General features: G+C 39.4%; 2 protein-coding genes across 2 annotated transcripts; both read right to left on the reverse strand.

The window, feature by feature from the left end:
• Positions 1 to 7,624: 7,624 nt before the first annotated feature.
• Positions 7,625 to 14,510, reverse strand: LOC112265408 (succinate dehydrogenase [ubiquinone] cytochrome b small subunit B, mitochondrial). The gene is made up of 4 exons (XM_024442685.2): positions 14,395 to 14,510; positions 13,342 to 13,452; positions 11,148 to 11,298; positions 7,625 to 7,918 (listed from the first exon to the last, which is right to left on the reverse strand). Exons 1-4 carry the CDS (start codon positions 14,441 to 14,443, stop codon positions 7,753 to 7,755), a joined length of 477 nt encoding a protein of 158 aa, XP_024298453.1. The 5' UTR covers positions 14,444 to 14,510; the 3' UTR covers positions 7,625 to 7,752.
• Positions 14,511 to 15,822: 1,312 nt separating this feature from the next.
• Positions 15,823 to 21,333, reverse strand: LOC112265402 (L-amino-acid oxidase). Its single transcript, XM_024442668.2, has 7 exons — positions 20,426 to 21,333; positions 19,694 to 19,908; positions 19,391 to 19,503; positions 18,978 to 19,179; positions 18,339 to 18,407; positions 18,038 to 18,174; positions 15,823 to 17,935 (listed from the first exon to the last, which is right to left on the reverse strand). The coding sequence occupies exons 1-7, from the start codon at positions 20,454 to 20,456 to the stop codon at positions 17,170 to 17,172; spliced, it is 1,533 nt and encodes a 510-aa protein (XP_024298436.1). The 5' UTR covers positions 20,457 to 21,333; the 3' UTR covers positions 15,823 to 17,169.
• Between the last annotated feature and the right edge of the window lie 477 nt (positions 21,334 to 21,810).

Below are 21,810 nucleotides of genomic sequence, written 5' to 3' on the forward strand. Positions count from 1 at the left end.
AAACTTGAAGTGATGTTGAATTCCTGACCATAGGTTGAATGCAAGTTATTGGAATATTGCAATGTGAGTTAACCCTCTTTTCCCTGGATTTAGGATAAGCTGTGCTATTTCAATCAACTAACTATCATGGTTTCCTACTGTTATAATGACTTTTTATGAAGTATTAGTTGTCAAACAAACATCTTTTCATACCTTCTCAATCTCACCTTGAAGTCGGTACACATGTTTGATGATAAATCATATGATGAGTGTACTGTGCAGTGAGTTTTGATAATACATGTTCACAAGACAGCAAACCTTCTAACTGGCATTTTGGTCAATACCACAGACATGTCTGTTAGAGATCAATTATGTAAATGTAATAGTATGGTGTTTATGCCATACTAAATTGACAGCCTTGGGACTACAGATTTGAGTTGATCAGTTATGCTAATTATGTTCCTCACTAAAAAACTAAACATAGAATAAAGTTTCCTTTTGTATCCATGGCCATTATCCTAACAGGAAACCACTTGATCATAACCTCAATCTGTTTCATTTCAAATTGGGTACAAATTACACCATGCTTTCAAAACAAATGTGCCTTATTTAGAAAACATATTTTATTTTATATACAGTACCAGTCAAAAGTTTGGACACACCTAATCATTCAAGGGTTTTTCTTTATTTTCAACTATTTTCTACATTGTAGGTTAATAATGAAGACCGCAAAACTATGAAATAACACACATGGAATCACAAAAAGTGTGAAACAAACAACAAACAACTTTTTAACAAAACGTGTTAAACAAATCAAAATATATTTGAGATTCTGTGTGCAAAGCTGTCATCAAGACGAAGGGTGGCTACTTTGAAGAATCTCAAATGTAAAATATTTGATTTTACACTTTTTTTGGGTTATTACATGATTCCATATGTGTTATCTCATAGTAGTTTTGATGTCTTCACTAGTACAAATAATGAAAAACCTTTGGATGAATAGGTGTCTTCAGACTTTTGACTGGTACTGTATATACATCCATTGATTCTTGAAGAATATAACTTTTATAAATGCCTCATGAGTTTAGTTCAATTGTCACACTCCATGAGAACCAAAAATATAAGCTTGTTTTCCCCCAATGTTTGTAAACATATCATGGATAATCAGTCCTTGCATTCATAGCTATGTCTATTGTCTTAAAACAGAGGCGGGGTGACTGTTTACTTATTATTTCATCTGATGATTTGCCCTTCAAACAGTTACATATTATCAAGATATCAAAGTGTCACCAACAAAAAGGTAAACAATGAGACCTATAGCAAATGCAGCATATGGCATTCATTTCTCACATGTAAATATCACTTTTCAGTAGTGTTCAAAGCATGCCATTCCATGAGCGCAGCATCGAATCAATGAGCCCAATCAGTCCTCCATGACAACAAAATCATAAACCACAGAATAGGGCTGGCTAATAAATCCTTAGATTTGGGCTCATGCTCAGGTAAAACAATTTGGCTAATCTATACTTGCATATTTCCAAGTCCTATTCTTGAAGATCAAGGGGTATAACATTTATTGGAATGACTGGAATTCTGATAGACTTTGGTTTTTAATGTAAAGATATAATTTAATAATATTATTATTATATGTAGTAGAAAGCGATGGGTTAGAAGAAGCCTACATAACCAACTCTTAAAGTAAAATTTAACATCCATATATGGACAGCTATATAAACTTGAACATTGATTTATCCGGGAATATGTTGTTAAATTGGTAACGTACATTTCTAAAAGTTACTGAATGTAATCAGACGTTACTGAGTTTGGGTCATCCAAAAGTCCCGTTACTGATTAGTTACTAGTTACTTGTCCAAAATGGTAAAGGATTACATTTATAAAGTGACGTACCCAACCCTGCGGATTGACCGTGCAATTTGATATGTGCACTAATTTAGCAATGTCATCATATTCCCCAAAGTTTATAGTTTAAGGTAGACAAACAGTCATTAGCACCCTTTCTACTTTTTGCGTTACAAAATTTGGGAGGCGCATGGCGTTGTGGTGCTCGATTTGGCCTCTGCAAGCCTCCGGATGCGTCACGATTACATCACACCCTCCATTTGCAGCCTCCGGATCTTTATTGTTTAAAGCATAAATTGGGTTAGCAGCAATGCGACCGAGTGTCGGAGGTGCCCCTCATGAATAGGCTACATCTGTCGGTACAAAGTATCTATTCTAAGTTCAAGTCATGACTGAATAGCCTACAGAAGGTGACATTTCAGAGGTAAGATATAGCCACACTTCGTCTTTAAGAATACTGTCGAGTTGACAGATTAAATCTAAATGGTTTATGATTGAAACCACTTCCTGGTTGTGCCCTAAACTGACGGGCATTTATGCCGCATTCAAAGAACTGAGAAAACAACTGAGAACTGAGAAAATACGAAGTCAAATAATGACTTTAGTGAGCCTCAGGTCTGAGTTCCCGAGTAGGAATTTCGAGTTGGATGACTGTTTCAAATCGATTTCAGAGTTTTGAGCTCCCAGTTGTTCTGAACACGGCATTAAACACGTGTGGAACAAAACACACATGTAGCCTGAGAGTAGGCCAATTGGGTCGTTTTATTAAGACAATGTACATTGATTCAATGATAATGACAATAATATGAGTGTATGATAAACATGTTAGGTTCTGTTTACTGAGTTGGCAGCGTTTCCTATCACTAAAAGTAGGGCTATGTGTATGATCGGATCTGCCAATGGATCTTAATGATGGATAAAAGATGATAGCTCTAGGGTCCTTGCAATATAGGATCATTCAAACTTCAAATGTGGTAAGGTAAATGTAGGGGTAAGGTAATTGCGCAAACTGTAGTCCTGGAATGGCGATTACAGTGCACAAAACATTAGGAACACCTTCCTGATATTGAGTTGCACCCCTCACCCGGTCAGTCTATGTCAAGAAAAGGGAAGGTATTCCTCAGTGCAGCTCGATTCATGGCATAATCAAGTGAAATGTCTCCCTCTGGTGTTTGAAAGAAAATCCCACATCTGCATCGGTATGAGTAGAGGCTATTCTAATTAGTAGTGTTTTATTGAATGTAAATTATATAAGCTATATTATAGTATTTTAAAGGCTACTTGAGTGGGCTTTTTAACTAGCCTACTTATAGATCTATATATATATGAAGGGCACATGGCCAGTGAGTGAAAAAATTAATGTATGACAATATTTGTCATAAATTTAGGCCTCATAACATATTTTTGCCTCTAGTGACGTTCAAGCTTGATCCGGAGAAGATGGCAAGCAGCTCCGAATGTAAGTGTGTTGAGTTTGCGGTAGTAGACAAGGAGGACATCTTTTTTCAAGGTAAAGTGGTGCTTTAAAAGGTTGACTGAACTTTGTTTTTTATGTCCACACGTGTAAACTACCAATTTAAATTATTATTATTTTTAAATGTGAATAATGTTCAAAGCTTTGTCAGAGATGTCACCCTCTGCTCCTTGTGTCTTTGTGTTTTCTTCATGTTATCTGTGTGGACTGATTCCCTGTAAAGTTGAACACGACGGTAATATACATTTCTAACAATTACTATTACAAGTTACGTAGATGTGGCTCGTCTTACCTAGACCATGTGCTATTTAGTTCCAGCTGAAAACATAGAATGTTAAAGTAACTGTCCAGTGAAAATCTCACATTCTGTTGGCTCATACCCAAATAATGTTGTTGACTCATGCTATACTCATGTTTGTGGCCAAAGCATACATTGGAGAAAAAACACTTCAAAAACCACACCTCAAACTTGTATCTCAAACAGAACATTTAAAAAATGCCTTCTATTTCCTCATAGAGGATGATGCCATCAGAGATGCTGTATATAATGACGAGATGGTATTGTCTCCACCCTAACAATGGGAATCATTGTCCTAAAGGTGGGAAGGCAGGCGGTCTGCTTATCGCTGCATTCCCACGTGGACAGATTTTGACGGGAGTGACTCTCTTCGCTTAGCCTCTTCCTCTCTGATGTCATCCTACTGAGGACCGGTATATGCCCATACCATTCTGTTGTTGGTGTACGCCCACACCATTCCAACACAGATGCGTTGCTTTTTAATATACTTTAAATCGTTTTTCTTTCAAATAATATGAATGAACTCGTATTGAAAACACTGGACAATTACTTTAAAACATGTACACCGAACACCTTAATATTGAGTTGCACCCCCATTTTGCCCTCAGAACAGCCTCAATTTGTCGGGTCATGGACTCTACAAGGTGTCGAAAGCGTTCCACAGGGATGCTGACTCCAATGCTTCCCACAGTTGTCGAGTCGGCTGGATGTCTTTTGCAGTTCTTGACACAAACCGGTGCGCCTGGCACCTACTACCATACCCCGTTCAAAGCCACTTAAATCGTTTGTATTGCCCATTCACCCACTGAATGGCACACATACACAATCCATGTCTCAATTGTCTCAAGGCTTAAAAATCCTTCTTTAACCTGTCTCCTCCCCTTCATCTACACTGATTTTGAAGTTGATTTAACAAGTGACATCAATGAGGGGGTCATAGCTTTCACCTGGATTCACCTGGATAGTATGTTTTGTATACTCTGTGTATATCACACTGTCAAATGTTTTTTGTTGGGTTCACACATTCCCTCCTCGTCTGCAGATTTAGAGTCGGATGATTTTCAAAAGGAGACTAGAAAATGCTTCCAAAAAATGATCCAAATCAAGAACAACCGATTCCTGGTTGTAGATGAAGAGGTTCTCAAGTTTAAAGAGCGGAATAAGGAGCAATGCAAAGCAGGTAAATGTACCTAGTGAACCCAATTTGCCTGGGTTAAAGTTATCCATCACTGTGAAGGATTTCTGTCATATGGAATTGGCCACTCACGGTTTAATACATGTACAAAATGATTAGAGTGAAGTCTTGAATTCCGCTCATTTCAAATCTGCGGTGTTGCTCGTGGCAACTTCCTTTCGCTGAGTCTACCTCTAAGTTTAAGTCAATGGGATTTTGGGGGGGGCTTTAACCCCTGAATCTGTGTCCAGTAAACTGGCCCTCAAAGTATAATACAGAGATTAGGCTACTGATGCGCTTGCTGCATATCACAACCCCGTGCATCAGGGAAGATCAGGTGACATCCATATGACTAAAATGTGCAAAGGTACTTTACGCATATTTGCTGCAAGACATATTTCCCTCTGTTGGATGCACATTTTTTTCTTATCTGGTTTCTAGATGATTGCCGGTTCAATATCCAACAATATAAAAACAATGACATTTCCAAGGCCAATGGAATTGCTGTTATTCTCTCTGTGACATCACCTTGTAAGCAAACTTACATGGTGTGCTGCAAGAATGGGGACCAAGGAGTTTCTGCTAAACCACTGGTAAGCTTACATCTACGTTACATTTAACGTATGGCTTAATTTCACATTTTACAGCTGAACTTTCCACAAAGCAATAGACACCCTCTGTAGTCTCTTTAGCCTTAGTTTGGGGTTGGATTCAGCAGTCGTTCAAGAAAAACAAAAATCGTTGTTCTCCTTATGAGATAAGATCAGGAAGTACATTCCCACTTAATAGTTTCTCCCTGCTGAATACAACCCAGGTGTGATTATTACTGTACCTTCATATCAGCTGTTCGCACAAACAAACTTCACACTGACAAGACAAAGGTAACCCCCTCCCTCTTATTTCCCCCCAGGAGCAACCTTTGCCTGACCAAATTCGCTGCTCAAAACATGAGGCTGTGTTCTTCATGGAAGTAATTCCTGGTACATCTCAGTACAGATTTAAGTCATCGCTGCGGACTAGTTCATACTTGAGCTTTGAGGCTGGACCAGATGCAGAGCTCATAAAGTTAGTTCTGAGGGAGGTGCCTCAGGATGTTGTGGATGAGAACACTATTATGCGCTTACAGGCATGTTGAGTTTATGGTTCTTTTGTTAAGCCACTGTAAATACTCAGTGTTTATAGAACAGAAGTTATTGGTCCAGTTTATAAGATTGTTTAAAAAAAAATGCTTATATCCATTATAGAGTAGTAGTATACACTTAAGTTCGATTGCTTAGTCATTCTGAACAGTTACCAGACGCTGTTTCTACCTGTGCGTAGTCTACCGTCCTCCGTATACGCTCTGTATTAAACTGATTTAATACATAATCAAATCCGTATCCACATTAATTCTGAAGAGGCTTAAGGTGCATTTTTCTTCCCAAAGCGAATGTGATTAACAATCTGAACGGATTGGTGATGTATAAATCGACGACAACTAATAAACAGACGACACAGCTGGATTTCCAAAGCCATTTCAGCTTTTAGACATTTGAGTAATATGAGAACAAAGACATACCTTCATCTTTCTTAGATATTTAACAAGGACAACACTCCCAACAGAACAAAAAAAAGCTCTGCCATTTTGACCAAGTGCATGCGCCCGCTGTTGACTTCACTTAATATTTGATGCTAGCTGTACTCAACTTGACGCTTAGCAGCTGTTCATACATAAACACACTTGATCAGATAAATGGAAAGTGAAATTCCTGCCAACAAGATTGCTAAATACTCAGGCAAGAGTATGATGCCAGGCACAGCTGAGAAAGTAAATTATGCACATTATTACAAAACCAGGATATTGTCATAGGATAAGTATTGACTGACTAATTTAAAACACGGCCTGGTACAGGAGGAAGTGCAATGGTGTACAGATCAGTATGGCTACTCTTCTACATGCTCCTGGGATGTGATCAGTGAGGTGAAACGTTCAGAACATTGCAGTTAGACATTTAATGAATAGAACTGTGGTGATGCCCAATTCCACATGACAAATCATATCAATTACACAAAATGCATCTCTCAATGTTCTATAACGTTGCACCCTTTCTGAACAGACCCCTGAAGTCCAGAACAGTATGGCTATGGGGTTTAAATACTGCCAGTGGTCACATCCATTTGCTCATGTCAATCAAACCAGACCAGCAAGGTCGAACAGACTAAATGTGTGGCACTAAGCTGACTGCAATGGTCTTGAAGGGCACTAGCTGGTATTTACAGACTGGTGACAGACACAAAACATACCACAAATAAGAATGCAACGTCTACATAATAAATTAAGTTAGTACAGAAGAGATGAGAAGTCATTTCCCATACTGGAGCTTAAATTCAGGTCAAATATGTAAATCACTGTGGCTACTTCCCCAGATAATAAGCAACACACAAGTGTTTGGAATATTAGCAGTTAATAACAGGTGTGCACTCAGTGAGAGGAAGCTAGAAATGCATTGAATAAACCTGACAATTCCCTATTCTATCTACATAAGATCATCACATCTGTTCTACAAAATGCATTTCTATCTAAGTGTTCTGTAAAATTGCACCCTCCATAACAGGCACCAGGTAAAAGTTAACCGTATAACATTTAACCAACTGCAGCATGTGTTTGGTAGGGGTCAGGGGGACTACTTATTTAGTTTAGTCCACATAAATCAATAGGAGCAGATTATTAACATGCCAAAAACAGATCTGTTGATGCCCAACACAAAACCTCCAGAACTTACAGAACCCCCCAAAAAAAAAAAAAAAAAAAAACAATCCTGACTCAACATGATTTACAACACATGTGAATCACTGGTAATATTGTGAAATTATATATTTATAGAAATGTACATATAATCCCTTGAATGTTCACAATCATACCAGAACAAGACGGCTGATATCCCAGTGCCCACGCCACCCATCCCAAACCTCCAAGCCTCAATCCATTCATTTGCTCCATAAGAGGGCCACCGCTTTGCAAATGCCTACATCGTTATAGTTGAAGTAGCAGAGACCGGCAAAGGTGACAGTCGACAACAGGAAGAGGCCTGCGTTGACCATCTTGATCTTCGGTTCTCCGTGAACGTAGTCCGTTAAGACTTGTCCAATCCCCCTGGAGAGAGAAGACAATACAAGAAATGGATGAAACTGCTTAAAACCACAATATTACGTAATAGCCAGTGATGTATGGCCAAAATAAAAAGGAATAATAGGTGGGTAAACTATAATCGTGGTGAGCAAAGTAACGCTCCATATACCTTCAATGTATTTTTGCGCAAAAGGTGGGTAAACTCTAGGGCAAAATAGAAGTGGCTAAACAGCGTTAACCAATGTTCCCTCTAATTTTTTGGGGCACTGAGCAAATTTCAGGTCTGTTGATTGCAAACTTGAACGTGTTTACTGTGAACACAGAGGCTGTTGTAGCTGCTTTAATTTACATTTAGCGGTGGCCAAGTAGGCTACTGTGACTATTTGATCATAATGTAGGCCTACCATCAAAAACAATGGATGAAACAACATTTTAACATTGAAATAGAACCGCTATCACTCAGCCTACAGTAGCAGACAATGTGTGATGTTCAATGTAGACCTACATTCCACGAGACCGTTGAAAAAAAAACATGCAGGGCTTGACATGAACCTTTTATCCACTTGTCCGTCAGACAAGGAAGTGACTGAATGTTGTTTGATGCAAGAAACCACTAAAAAGATAAAAAGCATTATTATTCCTATACCATTATTTTAGAGAAGAATAAGACAAATTAAGCTATCCTCTGCCTACTTAGCTTATTCAAGCCGGTTTTCAAATACAACACTGCCCCTTTAAGACAAAGCTCCTTATGACTCGTTTTTCAAATATGTCTAGAAATGTACAAGTTTGGTGCTCTTGTAGAAAGCAATCAATCCCCTATTGCTGACTACAAATTATCTATAACTGGGATAACTCACTAACTAGCAAAGGATATGAACAAAATGTGCATATGTGGCTACATGCAGCTCTCGCTCTGATCTCAAAACAAGCATATCTACTCACGACCGCTCATGCTATAAACAAAGTCCAGTTCAAAGTAAATGGCACAGATCCATATATGGCAATGGGCTACTTGCATATAGGCCTACTGCAGCTCCAATTGTTTATGCCGCACAGGTCTGTGTAGAGTACGGGCTGAGTAGTGCATGTCAATGCAATAGAATCTTAATCCGATATGTTATGTATACAACAATCTCTTGCATAGTTGATTTTGTTTTGGTATGTTGCATTGAAAGTGGCTAATATTGCATTGATTCTATCACAGTTGCCACAGTAAAAGGAAACATTGATAGTGTTAACAGGGAAAACTCTAGAACAGTGGTCACCAACCTTTTCTGAGTCAAGATCACTGAGTCAAACTGCAAGACGAGATCTACCGCAGAGATTTAAAAAAAAAAGCTGACTTAAACTTAAGCCTATGCAACATTAACCAATTAAAAACAGTACTGTGGCAATGAGGTTTGTGCAGTAAGCCATCACCACATATGGGCTTTTCTTGAATTGCTCTGCCAATGCATTGTTCTTTGGTCATTTAATGTATTTTATATACAAACATTTGAGGTAGGCAATATGATCACACATGTAATTGATCAATTGTTGTATTACTTGAGGCACAGCTGAGTGAGAATACATTTGAAATGTTTTGCTTATTTTTATTTTCCTGGGCTGATGGTACCTGCATCTGATGGTCAGTCTCAGTGGAGGAAAAGAGCAGCAGACTAAAGGTCCGCTTCAACATCCCTTCGCTCTCCCTTTCCTCTACTGACCAAAGGTATGTCTTCCAGCTGAGTTGAGTGAAGTTTAATCTCGTGCTTCTCTCTGTAGGCTGATATTTCTTCTGCATGCACTCTCAGGGCTACTGAGCGTAGCTTAGAGGGAACATTGGCGTTAACCCTCCACTACACCACTGGTTATAGCCATCCTAACTTCATAGTCATGATGGGACATAGTCCTGACTTCATAATCATTGGCTTCCCCAGGGTAATGTTTTGCAGAGGGAAGTGGACAAATGCATAATCTGAATGACCGAAGACCCACCAAGGAGCCACCAAGTCCTTGAGGAACACACCAATAGCTCAAGGAACCATCATGCGACCTTAGTTAGGCTATTCTTTGTTTAGACTACAGAGTGGGGTGTCTTGTTCTGTTTATGTAGCCCATGTGAAATGGCAAGCGAGTTCGCAGCGTTCAATCAATGACGCCGCTCTGAGACATAGATGTAGTTGTTTCCCCTGCTCTGTAAGGGCTGCGGCTTTTGTGGAGCGACAGGTAACGATGCTTTGTGGGTGACTGTTGTAAATGTATTCAGAGGGTCCCAGGTTTGAGCCCAGGGCGGGGCAAGGAGAGGGACAGAAGCAACACCATTACATTGAGAACAAACAGAACTGGAAGCATTAAGGGATGAGAAATGGTGAATTCCTTGAATGATGCCTAAAGAGATAAGCCAATGTACAAAGCAGTGGCCTTGGAGGACAGAGTTTCGTAGGCGTACTCATAGTGTTCCTCAGTTAACTGGACAATGGTGCCATTTGATGACTCCAGTTCAAATAGTGGCACTCAAACATTAGCAAGTAAGGCAAAGTTCAATAGTACTGAGCTCAGTTTAAAAAATGGCTTCATTATAGTCCAAGGCACTTAAAAGTAGCACAAATGGAAAAGCCACTGTGTATTACACATGACCAGCATTCTTATGTGTAATCTTGATGTTTAAAAAAAATGATCATATGAGTGTGCATTTCAACTCCTCAGCGACAAGTTGGCAACAAGTTTGACAACTGGGAATTAGCTGGTTTTCATTAGAGGGGCATGCCTTGAGGATATCCAAGTACCCAAAATGAAAAACTAAGGGGTATTAACACCACACATAACTAGGATTTGTACTTTAAACCTGCCACTTATTTAGTCAGTGGTCTAGCAATGGCATAGTGCTCCAGGGAGACATTTAGCCCACCTCTTCAAAAATCTAAAAGCTCTCGTAAATTAAATTAAAATAAATGCTAAGAACAACAGTTTTTGCATGAGCAGAAATGAAGTGGACATAGACTTGGTTGGTTATCCCAACCACTTGCCTACTCTATTCTATTCACCATTGTCCTTCATAAAAGCTTCCGATTGTAGTCACAACCCAAGTCATGTTCTCAAGCTGAAAAACTATGGTCTGAGCTCATTTGGAACACGTACAACAATTTTAGTCCGGAAAGGATAGTTTGTGGAAATATGAAAGTAAAAATGTTTAAGCAGAATAAGGAAGTGAGACCACTGGCCAGTGCTCTTTAAACCAACAAATCATTTGAGGGGAAACTCATCTTACCAGTGGCCATGCAGGGTGAGGGCGGCAGCCAGGGAGTAGTCAACAGCAGGTCCGGGGAAGTAGTAGGCAGCAGGCCCCATGGCCAGCAGCAGTACGCTCACCACACGCTCTCCTGTCCAATGCAGGGAGGCAGCTTTGGACACCGAGCCGGCTGCAAAAGGGCAAATAACAAAACATCCAATCATACATCCACATGCAGAACTAACCTCTTGTGGAGAGAGGGGGGTCATCATTTAAAGACTCATCATTGAAAACAGTGTATTTACATGTATTTTATAACCCTTTAGCCAGATAGAGATTTATAGTTGGCCTGACATGTTTTTAGCACATAGAAGCAATTACATTTGTCTATTAGCCTACGGATTGTTGTTGTTGCGTTTAACAATTATCCCAGTCAGTTTGTAACGGAGGTTTATATCTTTGAGGTTTTAATTTACAAACATGCTCCAGTGGAGGCTGCTGAGGGAAGGACGGCTCATAATAATGACCGCAACAGAGCAAATGGAATGGCATCAAACACATGGTTGTATGATGTATTTGATACCATTCCACTGATTCCGCTCCAGCCATTACCGCGAGCCTGTCCTCCCCAATTAAGATGCCACCAACCTCCTGTGGCCCGCTATCATAAGTTGTTGCTTAGGTTCTCAAGTTTCATGGTTCACTAGATATCACAGTTCAAACATCATGCCACATGTTGGCTAACCTTGTTCTGAGAAAATAATCCAAATTGATTATCCTTGATGTTTCTACAACTTCATTTGAGTTCACCTGTGGTAAATTCAATTGATTGGACATGATTTGGAAAGGCACACATCTGTCTATATAAGGTCCCACAGTTTACTGTGCATGTCAGAACAAAAACCAAGCCATGAGGTCGAAGGAATTGTCCGTAGAGCTCTGAGACAAGATTGTGTCGAGGCACAGATCTGGGGAAGGGTACCAAAACAATTCTGCTGCATTGCAGGTCTCCAAGAACAGAGGCCTCCATCATTCTTAAATGGAAGAAGTTTGGAACCACCAAGACTCTTCCTAGAGCTGGCCTTTCGGCCAAACTGAGCAATCCGGGGAGAAGAAGAACATAAGAATTTGTTCTTGACTGACTTGCCTAGTTAAATAAAAAGGGCCTTGGTCAGGGAGGTGACCAAGAACCCAATGGTCACTTTGACAGAGCTCCAGAGTTCCTCAGTCGAGATGGGAGAACCTTCCAGAAAGACACCCATCTCTGCAGAACTCCACCAATCAGGCCTTTATGGTGGAGTGGCCATGACAGCCAGCTTGGAGTTTGACAAAAGGCACTTTAAGGACTCTGACCATAAGCAACAACATTCTCTGAACGAGATTCTCTTTGGCCTGAATGCCAAGCGTCACGTCTGGAGGAAACCAGGCACCACTCATCACCTGGCCAATACCATCCCTACGGTGAAGCATGGTGGTGGCAGCATCATGCTGTGGGGATGTTTTTCAACTGCAGGGACTGGGAGACTAGTCAGGATCGAGGGAAAAATGAACAGAGAATAGTACACAGAGATCCTTGATGAAAACCTGCTCCAGAGAGCTCAGGACCTCAGACTGGGGAACTCCCCAAATAAAGGTGTGCCAAACTTTTAGTGTCATTCCCAAGAAGACTTGAAGCTGGAATCACAGTCAAAGGTGCCTCAACAAAGTGCTGAGTAAAGGGTCTGAATACTTATGGAAATGTTTTATCAATTTGCAAAAATATATTAGCCTGTTTTTGCTTTGCCGTTATGGGGAGGGGGGGAACTATTTAATACATTTTAGAATAAGGCTATAACGTAACAAAATGTGGGAAAAGGGGTCTGAATACTTAACGAATGGACTGTATGTACCAAATACACAAACAACATGTCAGTGGGGACATCCCTAACCGGCTCCCTGCCAATAAATGACTTAACCCCCTCTCTCAAATCCTTCTCGCATGAGACAGCATACAGGAGCTCAGCATACAAGAGAGAGCATAATAAATACTTGAATCGCCTTAGTTGTAGGGCTGTAGGCTCTAATACTTATAATATAGGCCTACCACTATCCCCTTCCATAACAAGTATCCTAGCCTGAACATTGATTACTTTAAGAAGTCACAAAAATCACAAACATACAATTATTATTAATCTTTGAGTGCTACAGGCAAACTTTAGGCTATCGGCAAAGCTTTTATATTGTGGAAACAAACCATAGAGAGATGAGGATCCATGAATCCTAGCAGTCAACGGGTAGGGACAGTCCTGGTCCTTTTGCTGTGCAACCAGGGTTCGAGAGAGGAGAGAGCTACGATAAAACAGAGCTGTGGGGAGAAGATGAGAAATCAGTGTCATGAACAATATTTCAACTAAATCACAATATTTACTGTTCAATTATAAGTATGGTTTTAAATTATGGCAAAGCAACATAAACCAATACAGCTTAGGCTATACTTTAATGTAGACAGTTGTTCACACGTCTCGGTTCCAAAATGTGAATATTATTACACATAGTCTTTTATAAATCAGAGGAGGCGTCTTTCTTTCCTCAAACTGTAAGGAGTATCATGAATAAACCATTCCATTATTGTGGTTGTCAGCAATTACAGGTAGCCTATCTGGTTTATACGTTTTTTTAGGGTAACTTGTTTGTGTGAATTGTGTGTCTTGGGAGTTGTTAAAAGTAGTATAAGTACAACTAGAGGTCAAATATGGTAATGTCAGATATTCGACGAACTGAAGTATAGGCAGCCAAAGACCATATACTGTAGGAGTATGGATGAATTGGATTCATGCCACAGTATGTGGGATTGATAAGGGAAGAATAGCCTAACATGTATATAGAATATTTTTAAAAGTGATAGATTATGTTGAGATGGCCTTAATTCATAACAAGCATGAGGCCTAAAACTGATACGAAGAGTTTAGAATCGAGGTTGATCATTTTAGCTGCTTCAGGCTATTTTACGGGATGCGGAAACAGATCCGATTCAATGCAGTGACGCCAATAATTGACTCCAGTGACAGGTCGCGCAGGAAGCCTAGCGGTTAAGATCGTTGGGCCAGTGACCAAAAGATCCCGGAGCCGACAAGGTGAATTTGAAAAGTCGTACCATGCTCATCCATCAGCTAAACATTACGTTAGCTGGCTAGCTACTAGCACATTACAATGTGTAACGTCACTTTTGGCAACAATCTGTAATAACAACAATCTGAAATACACACAAATGTGGAATTAACATACAGTTACACACAAAGACACTTACGTTTGACACCTCTGTGACAGACAGAACTTATCCTGACGATGGCCGCCATGACAATTAACCAACCAAGGTCACACAATTTACCCGGATGTAGTTGCTGTTTTGTCCACTGCTGATGAGGAGCATTTGAGCACAGGGTGATAGTCGACTGTGGATGCTTTTTCGTGTTATTCTCATGTGCCACATAAACTGCATTTTAATGCAAACAATGATGCAATGTTTGATTGATCTTGGTTTAATAGGCTATTTCCAATAATAAAGTATAAGAAACATACATCAATTTTGAGCAAACGTTAGGGGCAATGTTGATCTGCAAAAATAGAAGACTGCACATTGCTATATGTTACCAAATGTATTATAACAATTTCGGTAAATGGGATGGGGCTAGAGACATTTAACCACTCTCAAATTCATAGACAGAGATATGGTAGCAAGGACTGACCATCCATGATTTCAAAGGTATAGTTTAAACTATGTTTTGAGGCTATAGTGTCTGATTACATTTACTTCGTTTACAAACATTGGAGTAAAACAAGCTCATATTTTGGGTTCTGATGGGGTACAACAGTTGAACTAAGCTAATGAGGTATTTATAAATTACATTCTTAAAAAATCTATTGGTACACCGCAGTACATCATTAAATTATAAATCAAAAAATGGATATAACAACTGCAGATTACCCTTTTAATCTGAATAGATAGCAGTGATTATATTAAAGGGATAGTTCACCCAAATTAAACAATGGCATATTGGTTTCCTTACAATTTAAGCAGTTTATGGACAAGGTACGACGGCAATCAATGCTTTGGTTTTGTTTACCTGGCTACTGTTTCAATAAAAAATAAAAATAAAGCATTTGTGGCACAAATCCAAGGAAGTCAATGGTACCTATTTTTGCATTTCCATCCTTCATAAATCATCTATAAGTGACTTCATTGAGTTACACAATCCATTTTGAGATACTTTAGGTTGGTGCGTGAAAATTCAGTGGTGTAAATACTTAAGTACTTTAAAGTACTACTTAGGAAGTTTTTTTTGGTATCTGTATTTTACTTTCTTATTTATATTTTTGACTACTTTTACTTCACTACATTCATAAAGGAAATAATGTACTTTTTACACCCATACATTTTCCCTGACACCCAAAAGTATGTAGCAGGACAGGAAACTGGTCCAATTCATGCACTTATCAAGAGAACATCCCTGGTCATCCCTACCGCCTCTGATCTGGCGGACTCACTAAACACACATGCTTCGTTTGTAAAATGAGATCTGAGTGTTGTAGTGTGTCCCTGGCTTATGTAAATACATTTTAAAAAACAAGAAAATTGTGCGATTTGGTTTGCTTAACATAAGGAATTTGATACTTAAGTATATTTAGAACTAAATACTTTTAGACTTTTACTCAAGTAGTATTTTAATGGGTGACTTTCACTTTTACTTGAGTAATTTTCTATGAAGGTATCTTTACTTTTACTCAAGAATGACAATTGGGTACTTTTTTCCACCACTGTGAAAATGCTAATATATTGTAGGTTCCATTGACTTGCATTGAATTTGTGCCTCAAATGCCATATCTTGTCCAAATACTGCTTACAGTGTAAGGAAACCAATATATAATTTGGGTGAACTATCCCCTGAACAGAATCTATCCATTAGATTGCATGTGTGTATCCTATTATTAAAACGTTCACATTGTTTTATTAATGGTGCAATATGCCATTTCCTGTTTGAATAGTTCCCCTAATTTCATGTGACAAAAACAAGCAAGTATAGTGTAGAGAATCATTGTACCATCTAAACAGCTGTGAAATATATTTTCCATATCCAAAAATATTGTATTTTCAGCTGGTTGAAGCTGGTGTATAAAAGCAAACGTAAAATAGCAAAAACAAAACTTTAGAAGGGGAAGCATAGGAATATCGCACACAGAACAGATATACCGCTTCTTAGACTTGCGTTCAATGAGAATTATATATCTATAACTCACAATTCTATGTGAATTTGGTCAAGTAGCCCAAAAAGTTAGATATTGTGGCTTTAGAAAAAATGGGTTGGCCTTACATAAAATAGAGGCTGAACATTGAAAATATTGGAGAGTCATGACTCATGTGTTAGTCAATTATCTTCGTAATAGAGCAAACCCACAACAGACCACTGAGCAACAAACGCACAAGCCTACAGAGAAGGTCATTATCAGCTCTACCGGTTGAATTAACCCGACTGTAACCAATCCTAGGTACTGTAATGGACGGCTTTGATTTAAATTCGTCAGAAAAGGCTGATGCTTCAGAGCTCCAAAGGATGATCGCAATTGAACAACAGAAAGCGCAGTTTCAGGCCCAGGTAGATAGCTTCGCTCCATACATCAGAAGTTATGATGAATGATGACAACATCATTTGACATAGTTATTTTGTACAATACTGTAGGCTATTTAACAAAGTTGCCATTTTAAAACAGTACACACAAAAATAACAGGTTCGAAAGGGACAAAAGTATGAACATTGTGCCCTGAAGAGGACTTGTAAATTAGGCCAGTAAACATTTTCCGTTCTGCTGAACATTTCGTCAACACTCCTCTCATCATGTTGTGCCATTCATATTGAGTAGAGCAGAACACATGAATACTACCGAATCCATCATCAGACAGTACTAAAAATGTTTTATCAAAATAAATCGTTTTTGGTTTGGCCATTGGATTTCGTCATTTAGTTTGTCAACATTCAACCTCTCAAGCTATTCAAAATACAAATTGATGTGCCCAGGCCCCAGATGTCTATCCTTCCAGGTTACTGATGTTCCTGGCTGCCCTTAGTGCAGATTTCATGGCAGTCTCAATCCAAGCATGAGGTAGTGCCGTGTGCTCCCCAGCAAAGTGGACCCTGCTCTCATTCCTGAACAGGTCCGAGGCGTAGTCCGTCTGCTGGTAAGGTGTGTAAAGGGCAAAAGCCCCCAGGCTGAAGGGATCCAGCCCCCACTTCTTCACCAACCCTCCAGTGCAGAGAGGTCGTATAGCCTCCCCATGGATCTTAACCAGGTCATCCATCACCAAGGCCTTCAGTTCATACTCGCTGACCCCCTGGAACAGAGTGGAGTCATCAGAACAGGTGTAGGATGCAAGGAGAGCCCCCCCAGCCGTGCCTGGGAAGCTGTGGCTAGGGTAGTAGATGAAACGAGAGGGGAGATCCGTGATGCTTTTCCCCCCTTTGATACCATCCTTTTCCCAGAATCTCTCACTGAAGCTGAGGACCACCTTGGTGGAGCTGGCGTAGTGCACGGACCGCAGGGCCTCCATCTTCTGGGGTGACAGCGGGGGTTGGAAGTCCATGAAGAGGGTGGCCTTTGCTGTAGCTGTCACCAGGGCATAGTCGACTGTGAGGTTGGTCAGAGAGGATGGATCATGCCAGTCCTGGTAGGATACGGTCACATTGCTGCTGGTTTGACTGATGAGCCGGACCTTGGAGTTGAGAAGGATAGTGCAGTTGAGGGCCTGGTAAAATGCCCTCGGTAAATGGTCAAACCCATCAGTGATCTCGTAATAGCTGAAAAACAGAACATTCCACTTCTTTAATACACTACTTAACAAACACTAGATGTAGGACGGGGTGTCTAATTTGATTGTACATGCATAGTGGTGTTCTTACACAGTGTTGTCATTGATATCCGACTGAATATACAGCATCTCAGTAAGTGATGCGTAGAAGAGGCTGTTCTCATTCAGGATATCTCCAATCATGCGCAGGGCACCACGACTCAGGTTCCCCTCCTTCACTAGATACTCCTGTCAGAAAACAACACTCATTAAAATGGCTGAATAAAGATATTTAGATACATTTGTTCCCGTTTCTAGTAAGGAAAGTGGCAAAGTGCCTACCAATTTAGAGTCTGACAATAATCCTGCATCTTGTCTGATGGTTACCTATAAGCAACCAAGTGTTTTCTTACCTTGACTGAGTACGAGTCATATTTTCTCAACATGGCCTCGCAGCCAGCTGTCTTCATATCATCCCTTATCTACAACAAATAATTTGTATAAATCATTTGTTATAACTTATGTGACACATACCTGTATATAACAACCTTTAACATTACAGTGTTCCACCACAGGAGTCTAAACATGCTGACCAGACCACGTGCGTCCACGTGCGCCGTCTACTTTAAACATTGGGTTATTATTTTACCTGAAATGCACAAGGTTCCTCTACTCCCGACAATTAATCCACAGATAAAAGGGTAAACAGAGTTTGTTTCTAGTAATCTCTCCTCCTTCCAGGCTTCTTCTTTGGACTTTATATTGCGGTTGGCAACCAACTTTATATTGCATTACCACCACCGACTGGAGTGTGGACCTCAGTTCATCTTTCAATCACCCACGTGGGTATATGCTCCTAAAAACCAATGAGGAGATGGGAGAGGCGGAACTTGCAGCGCGTCAAGTGCCACAAATAGAACCAAGTTCTATTTTAGTGCCTGGCTACACAGATGTTCTTTGACGCGCACAAGCTGTGTGGGTGCAATGATTGAATAATGTGTACATTTATTTTGCAACACGAATGGTGGGAGCCCCCCCCTCTTTGCACACACCTTCCACAGGGCCAAGTCAAAGAGCTGACCAGCCGATTTTCCCCTTTCCTTGTCAGTCAAGGGATAGTTCAGCACGTCTGGGTTCTCTTTAACTCTGTATGTTTTCTGCAGCAACCCGTTCACATGGTAATATGTGTTGATGTCATCCTGGATAAATGGATTCAGTCCAAGGCCCATTTTTGATGAAAATGATAAAAGAATTCTGTTGAATTAAAAATGCCATAGTTAACATTGTATTGATGGTTAAAGTACACTTGCTATCATTCTTATGCAACTCTATAGGACATGCACCAGTATCTGATAATGATTCATTTGAGATAGGATGCTTGACCTCTTTTGAACAGTAACATATGAAGACAGGGGATAAGAGGTAGCTACTTATTTCATGTGATAGGACAACAGGCCTTACTCACTTGTGAAAGCTAGGGATCCTCATAGCACCCAGCTCTGCATACCATCCCTCTCTTCTATTTCTGTAGGTCTCCACCCGTCCTCCAATTCGATCACTTGCCTCTATTAAAGTCACCTTGTCCAAAAAAACAAACGCTATCAGTTTCCCCATTTTAATCTGTAGGTCTATTGTTAGTCATAACCAGATAATTACAACACTGACACTAAATTCCTTTCTCACTATGTCATCATAAGTAAATTAGCATATGTCAATGATATGAATTGTGTTGACATTGATACAGTAAATTACACAAAAGATACCGTACCTTGTGCCCTGCGTCCTCCAGAAACTTTGCTGCAGTCAGTCCAGCAATACCACCACCGATGATGGCAATATGATGGGGTGTCTTTGTGAAGGGAAGACCTCTGTCCACAATTTCAAGGAGTTCGGCATAGTCTGAATCTTGCAGGCACTCAAAAAGAGGATCCTCAATGTATCCATTGACACTGAAAACTATGATCACAACTATAGTGACAGGAACTGGAAAAGAGCAAAAGTAAATGTTTAATGTGCCTTTAGGCTTACAATATATTAAAAAACATGTACAAATGTATTTTTAAAAGGGCTACAGAGGGATATGTTATTAAAGTAGACATACATGAATGGCATACAATCTGCTGGGCTATTCTTATTTCCACCCAAAATCACAAAACAAGATCGAGAATGACTTTTAGAATGTTCCTGAACATCCCCTTCAATACTTTCCAATGATTTGTAGGAATTCAACAACACATTTTTACAAAAGCAGAAGCTATTGTTTTGCAATTATACATAGAGGATCACATGTTTATTTGTATTTGCATTGCCCCATAAGGTGACGCAATACTTTGATTATTTTGATTGTAGAGTCAATGTATGTCTGGACTCCCTGAAACAATGCATTTTTACAAATTCTACAAATAAACAAAAATATAGGCTATGAACTTTGAACACAAGTCAATTTGTCATTATAACTAAGCTAAAGTAAGATGTGTTTAATAAAAAGGAAAATACTTACAATATTTGCACAACGCCACATAGGGTATCATCTTGACTCCTAAGCCCGGAGTCCTTGCTTTCCCTTTTCTAGTGATGCTCACGCCCACCGGAGAAATAGAAACCTAAAGCAAAACTTGGAGGCACGTACTGTAGCCTAGATAATGTGATTGACTTTGTTTTACTAATATTATAAATGTTATATAATATTGAACCCCACCAATATTAAGTTACACATTTGTTTTCGTTGCTTATTAAATTAAGAACATTAACATTAATTTGCGAATCATGCATATCATAACGACTTACCTTAAAACACCTATATATGAATAAATCATTAGGTCTACAGACATAAACTGAGATACAGGTAGGCTACCTTCATTGAAGACCACTCACCTTCATCAATAGAAACTTATCAAAAGCGATATGCATGAATGAAACAAATATCTGTGAGCTATATAGTTTAGCTATATTACTTAGCCTAAATATTTTCTAGTATTCTTACAAGTTGGCGTCTCACCATGAAAGACTGGAAATCACACATGGTATGTGTGAAATTGCACCCAAGGTATGTTAATGAGTGACCTATGTGGGCTCCTGAGGTCGAAAATAAATATTTTCCGACACCGGCTCAGTTTCAACCACGCTGAACAAATTAGATTACTGAGGTTTACTATTCACCAGCATACCTCATTTCCCCCTTCCCACCAACATAATATATGTTTTATAGTGCATTTTTAGTGTCACCTGAAGTGCACCTTGCCTTACCTAACCTGATATAGAGAAATTGTATTTTAAGATTCGAAGATAAGATTCTACAGTGAGTTATATTTAATTGGATACATACATTGACAATTAGGTGAAATCAATCAGAACGTCTACTCACCTTAGTGTGATGTCAAATGATAAGCCTGACTTCGTTTATAGTGCAGGAGGAGTGCAATCGAAAGTAAACGTGAAGGTTTCAAAAGGGTTACATCATTGGAATTCCTTTGTTTCCGTTAATTGAGAATTGGATACATATCAAAAGCCGCTTGATAAGCCTTTTAATTCATGTGATGTAAACAGTCAGCAACACATTAACTGTGATAATGCAATGGATGTGCTCCACAATGCACCTTTCACCATACATACATAATAACCTGATTGCTATATTACTCTTTATAACAAAAATGATAAACAGAAAAAGAACAAGACGAAAGTAAATGTTTCGTTCTTCCTTGACTGCATTAATGATGCATCCCAATGGCATCCTATTCTATACATTGCGCTGTGAGTCCTGGTCAAAAGTAGTGTACTACAAAAAAAAGTCATTTGGGATGGGTAAAAGTAGTGTACTACAAAGGGAAAAGGGTGTCATTTAGAATTGAACACTAAAACTTTGACGCTCACCTGGCTTTTATTATA

The sequence above is a fragment of the Oncorhynchus tshawytscha genome, linkage group LG13, assembly GCF_018296145.1.
Source record: "Oncorhynchus tshawytscha isolate Ot180627B linkage group LG13, Otsh_v2.0, whole genome shotgun sequence".
NCBI classification, from domain to species: Eukaryota; Metazoa; Chordata; class Actinopteri; order Salmoniformes; family Salmonidae; genus Oncorhynchus; species Oncorhynchus tshawytscha.

Bases quoted from the DNA above. Each gene is read 5' to 3' on its own strand.
- LOC112265408 (XM_024442685.2), bottom strand. From the start codon at position 14,443: ATGGCGGCCATCGTCAGGATAAGTTCTGTCTGTCACAGAGGTGTCAAA. The intron at 11,299-13,341 runs GTTTGTTTCCAC...GCCCTTTTGCAG, and splicing joins TGGATCCTCATCTCTCTATG to CCGGCTCGGTGTCCAAAGCT. The intron at 7,919-11,147 runs GTAAGATGAGTT...TTCTCTCTCCAG, and splicing joins CTCACCCTGCATGGCCACTG to GGGGATTGGACAAGTCTTAA.
- LOC112265402 (XM_024442668.2), bottom strand. From the start codon at position 20,456: ATGATACCCTATGTGGCGTTGTGCAAATATT. The intron at 18,175-18,338 runs GTAAGAAAACAC...GTTTTCTGACAG, and splicing joins ATGACTCGTACTCAGTCAAG to GAGTATCTAGTGAAGGAGGG. The intron at 17,936-18,037 runs GTAAGAACACCA...TCTGTTTTTCAG, and splicing joins GATATCAATGACAACACTGT to CTATTACGAGATCACTGATG.